Source organism: Montipora foliosa, chromosome 12 (genome assembly GCF_036669935.1).
Source record: "Montipora foliosa isolate CH-2021 chromosome 12, ASM3666993v2, whole genome shotgun sequence".
Lineage (NCBI taxonomy): Eukaryota > Metazoa > Cnidaria > Anthozoa > Scleractinia > Acroporidae > Montipora > Montipora foliosa.
In genome coordinates, this window is record NC_090880.1 from 27,757,775 (window position 1) to 27,762,774 (window position 5,000).

The window sequence follows — 5,000 nt, forward strand, 5'->3', positions numbered from 1 at the left end:
CGTCCCTTGTGAAAACCGGGCTATAAGGAAAGCAAGCTGACGTGAAATTGGAGTGAGTGAGTGAGTCTGCTTTTAAGAGATTTTTGAGCTGAAGGTACAGAAACTGCCATAGAAAAGTTGAGAATATATTAAGTTAGTCAAAGGGACTTCGAAACGTTTGCAAAGTGAGTTTGTTATAAGGTCCACAACTCGGCTGGGAGGCAAGGGGAAAAGCTAAAATACAGCACCACGGTCTCGTTAATTTCATTCTTGGTAGAGCAGTTTCTAATTAAGTATAGAGGGTCCTCAATAGGGTTCTTCAATCCCGCTATCCCGACCAAAATTTTCCCTTAATCCCGAGATCCCGAACGCTTTTATCGGCCAATCCCGGTCCCGGTCATGACGTCACAACATGATGTCCAAACCTCGTCGTCAATCACAACTACAGTTGATTTAGCATACGCCTTGTTAGTCTTTTCCACCAACCATCATGATCCAATTGACCCTAATTGTAGCATTCACAATTACATTTTCGAAACCGAAATGATGCGTGATTGTCCGTTATTAGTAGTAAATGAATCTGTTGCTAATGTATGCGATCATCAACAATAATACTTTTCTCCCTAACATTCCTATTTAGCATGAAAACGCTTCCCGTCAAGCTAAAAAAATGTCAAACTGCGAAAAGCAGGCGTTATAAACGGCGAGGAAAATGGTCACGTGGTCATCACTACCTACAAACCCATGGAACAGACATGGGTACAAAAATAGCAGTCGCCTTTGCCAATATCTTCATGGCTAAGGTTGAAACATAAAATAGAGAGGAGATCATGCAATTCATTGAACAAGCAAACAACAACAAACCTACAATTAAATTAACGGCTGAAATTTCAGATACAGAAACGGCATTTCTCGATACAGACATTTACAATGGCGAAAGGTTCCAGAGCAACTCAGTCCTTGATGTGCGCACGCACTTCAAACCTACTGAAACATTTCAATGAACGCACTTCTCCTCGTGGCACCCACCGGGCGTCAAAAAAGGCTTAATAATAATAAATAATAATTTATTACTTATAGTGCGCCTGTTACATTGAGAGATGCTCAAAGGCGCATTACAATATCCAAAGAAAAATTACAATATCGAGAGAAACTTAATATACCTTAATTACAAGTTGTTATAATATATAAAGCTCATTAAACTTATTTACAAAACCTATTTACAAAAGATAATCTATATATAATTAAGAATGAGTCGCATAGTTACAGTTTCTCATAGCAGCTGAATGCATCGCGGAAAATTCTTCATCGAAAATGCTTCATCGAAGGCGAGGCTCTGAGACTTCTCAGAACAAACTCTTCGAAAAATATTTGGAGAGCTCATCTAGAATTTGAAATCACGCCTACGTGAAAGTGGTTATCCCGAGAATCTTGTTCAAAGGATCGCCTCAGAAGTGCAATTTAAAAACAGGAAACTGGCACTCCTTCAAAAACCACAAGAAAGCAGACGAATCTTGCCTTTCGTGACCCAATACCACCCAGCAGCACCGAACTTAAAACAAATCCCTAAGAAAGTCTGGCATTTAATAGAGCGAGGACCATTGCTCAAAGAAATGTACGGAAGCCCGCCCCTCATATGTTACAAAAGAGGGAGGTCAATCAAAGATATAATCGTAATAGCCAAATTACAAAACTGAAAGGCTAAAGCACGCGCAACAGGCGCCCCAAGCTCAGTGAGAACTTTGTAACAGGCTTTGTAACCCTGTCCGGTTTACTAAACTGTGCTCTAACTGGGGTCCTAGACCGTAGTTTGTCAACGACACACTTTTCTGAATGTGTTTTTGAAGTTTAGCAACACGAAGGACGTGTGACTGTGATTGGACGAGAAAGACAATGCAGTCATGCCGGGACCCAGAGGAATAAAACAAATGTCGTTACAAAGTTCAACAGTCCAACATTGCTGAGAACTCACTATCTGCCGAAATTGTTTTTGGTTCCGATCGAGTTGACAAACTACCGCCTGAGGTCGCTTGCAGGGCTGCCATTACTTGGGTTGAAATGAAAGGAAGCGAGCCACAATGACAATACGTTTAAGCTTTTTAATTGAGAATTCTTTCGTATAATTGCCTTCTCAAGACTTTTGCCGGATTCCTATGCAAATTCTTATATTTTTGTTGGCTGTGCCTCACATTGAGCTTGGGGTTCCTGTGGTAGGCATGTTACTCTTGTTCAATGTTTTGACACTCCACAGAATTTGTGCTCGAAATTTCTCTTTCCGCAAAAATTGAATTTTCGCCGTTTCCCTTCTCATAAAGAGCCACACAATCAATAATATCATGTAAAGCCGCAAATAGCGATGATGGTGTTGTCTGCAGAGTATAATTCTAGCTTATGCGCTATAGCATATTTTCGTCGTTTCCGAAGGCGAAAGTTGAGTTCATTTTAATATTTTTGTCGTCAGCAATCCTGGATCTTGGGGCTTCAAAGTGACGGTTCCCGGATATCCCGCTAAGTAATAATGCTAAATCCCGCATGCCGTACATAAATGCAATCCCGAATCCCGTTTCAATTTTTCTATAGAATCCCGAATCCCGAGCTCCATAAAAACCAAATCCCAGATCCCGAAAATCCTATTGGGGACCCTCAGTATAGAAACTGTTTTTTTAGCACTTGCTTTGATTTGGATTATTTTACTCCTTGTACAGCATTTGGTTTGTAACATCGCGCTATATTCTTTACAAATCAGAAATGGATTGGGCAATTTCCCTTGCATTTGATTGGTTGATTCTGTTGTGACTGGCACTTGAAATTTTCCAACTTCTCACATTCAATTCTCACATTTTAAAAAATGTACTTGTGGTTTTCATTATTTTTCTGCCGTTCTCCATAAGTTTCCAGAAGCTGCCATGAACGTCCTCCAAGAACATGGATTAAAGATGAAAAATACTTCAGAGGAACAAATTAACATCGTGTACTACCTGTTTTGGACATCAGTTTACGAGCTGCTGGGTATTGCTTTGTTCTTGTGGATAGATATCGTGCCGTGGTATGGAGATAGCAAGAATATATCAAACTTCGCAACAAAGTAGGTTGACTTTCTCTGATGAAGTGCTAACGCTCCCGCGAAACGCCTGCTTTCTGTGGTCAATAGGGACTTCAAGATCTAAGACGCAGTCGTCAACTACAACGCCACAAAATTGACAAAAATATATTAAACACTTAATGACTGGTCCCGAGGGAAACAGTTCATTTTGTTTTCCCGACATCCACGGGTGTCAATGCACTATTACCCTGTGACGTCATAGATTTTGCAATGTTGCCCGCTCAGAGACTTTTGGCGGGAAACAGTTTTGTTGTTAGATGTCACGTGACCTCGAAGTAACCAATGAGAGCGCGCGCTGCTGGGGGAAAAACTCAGCTATATAACAATTTCAGAATTTCAGTTAAATGAAGAAAATAATCGTGCTTCACGTGTGGCAAGCTCTTTTGTAAATATTTTTGCAGTGCTCCGCATGTCACCAATTTTGATGGTTTGACGACAACGCAAGCGTGCAAATGTGAATCTTTCACTCTCTATTTTCACTCTGAAACCGCTCGTACCAATCTATCTTTAGGACACTTCGCCCACATAATGCGATTTTAACGAGATTTAACAATCGCGAAAGAAGAAGAATTAGAATATATTCTGAGGTGACGCATTCTTCCGCGACGTCGCCCTCTTTGATCATGTTCGCGAAAAAGAGGTCACGTGAACAATAGTTGTAAAAGGCCTATTGCATCCCGTTAAATTTACTTTTAGCATTTTGGGACAAAACTGGTCGTTGTAATTGATCTCGAGATCAACCGGATTCTCTACTTGCACAAATCCCATAATACACCTCTTTTACCCCCCCACTCCCCCCTCCCCTCCCAAAAAAAATTTGCATAGGCATTGTTTTCGATTTCTCTTGGGACATCTTCATGTCCTAGGGAAAATTGCAAACAATGATTATGCAACTTTTTGGGGGGAGAGGAGCGGGGTAAAAGAGGTGTATTATAGGATTGTGCATGCAAGTAGAGCATCCGCTTGACCAACGAGTTTTTTCCCAAAATGTTGAAGTAAATGAAACAGCATGCAATAGGCCTTTTGCAACAAACGCGATGATTCTGCTGAGTACATGAATTATTTTTCCAGAAATAAAACGAGCAGCTTAAAATATGCCTTCATTCCGATTTTCGTAAAAGAACATCGTTTATACTAGTGTTTTTACAAGTCATCACTTCTTTCCATCCCTCAAACTGACATTTCCCTTTTTATTTAACTTATACGACGTACAGTCTACTTTAGACTTCAAATCTACTTCAACGAAACAAAGATTTTAAACAAGCTGAGAAGATTCACAATAGACGAGGCAAAGAGTTGAACCCGGATCGATGGCTTCACCTTGCAGTTTCCGATATCCACTAGACTAACGAGACAACCTCCCGGAAGATGGAATTTTTTAGAGTACTGAAATAGTAGTACCCAGCAAAACAATTGAAAGTTAACCGTCTTCAACAAGGTTTTAGACCTAAATACTGTAGATCAGTGCGGTTTAGCTTAGAAACGCTATTTCTTGTTGAACTAAAGCTGTAATTCTCCCTGTTTTCATTCTTTTTAGAGCGGTAAGCTTGTCAATATTAACATAGGATATTGCGTCGTGTAATTGTTACGAAATGTCCAATGTCAGTTTGAAGGATGGAAATTAGTGTTGACCGTTTTTACAGTTGAAAGAAATAGGTCACTTCGGAAAATACCATAATACCGGGTACTCTTTGTTTGTCCCCCCAAATTTTGCATAAGCAACGGTCCCAAGATAAAAAAAAACTATGCTTATGCAAAATTTTAGGGGGGACAAACAAAGAGAATTATGGTATTTTCCGAAGTGGCCTTTTAGAAGGATTTGCATGGAAAAGGACGCTTTGCCCTCCAGTAACGCTTCAATGACTTTCATACAAATCTTTGGGCTCCTCCTCGGTGTAAAAACATGTGAAACTCACGG

General features: G+C 40.2%; 1 protein-coding gene across 1 annotated transcript in view; it reads left to right on the forward strand.

The window, feature by feature from the left end:
- LOC137979700 (crt homolog 3-like) overlaps positions 1–5,000 on the forward strand; it is a 21,748-nt gene that overhangs the window by 9,806 nt on the left and 6,942 nt on the right. Inside the window, exon 3 of the mRNA XM_068827019.1 lies at positions 2,871–3,064. Coding sequence (XP_068683120.1) covers positions 2,871–3,064 — 194 coding nt within the window. The remainder of the gene's footprint in view (positions 1–2,870; positions 3,065–5,000) is intronic.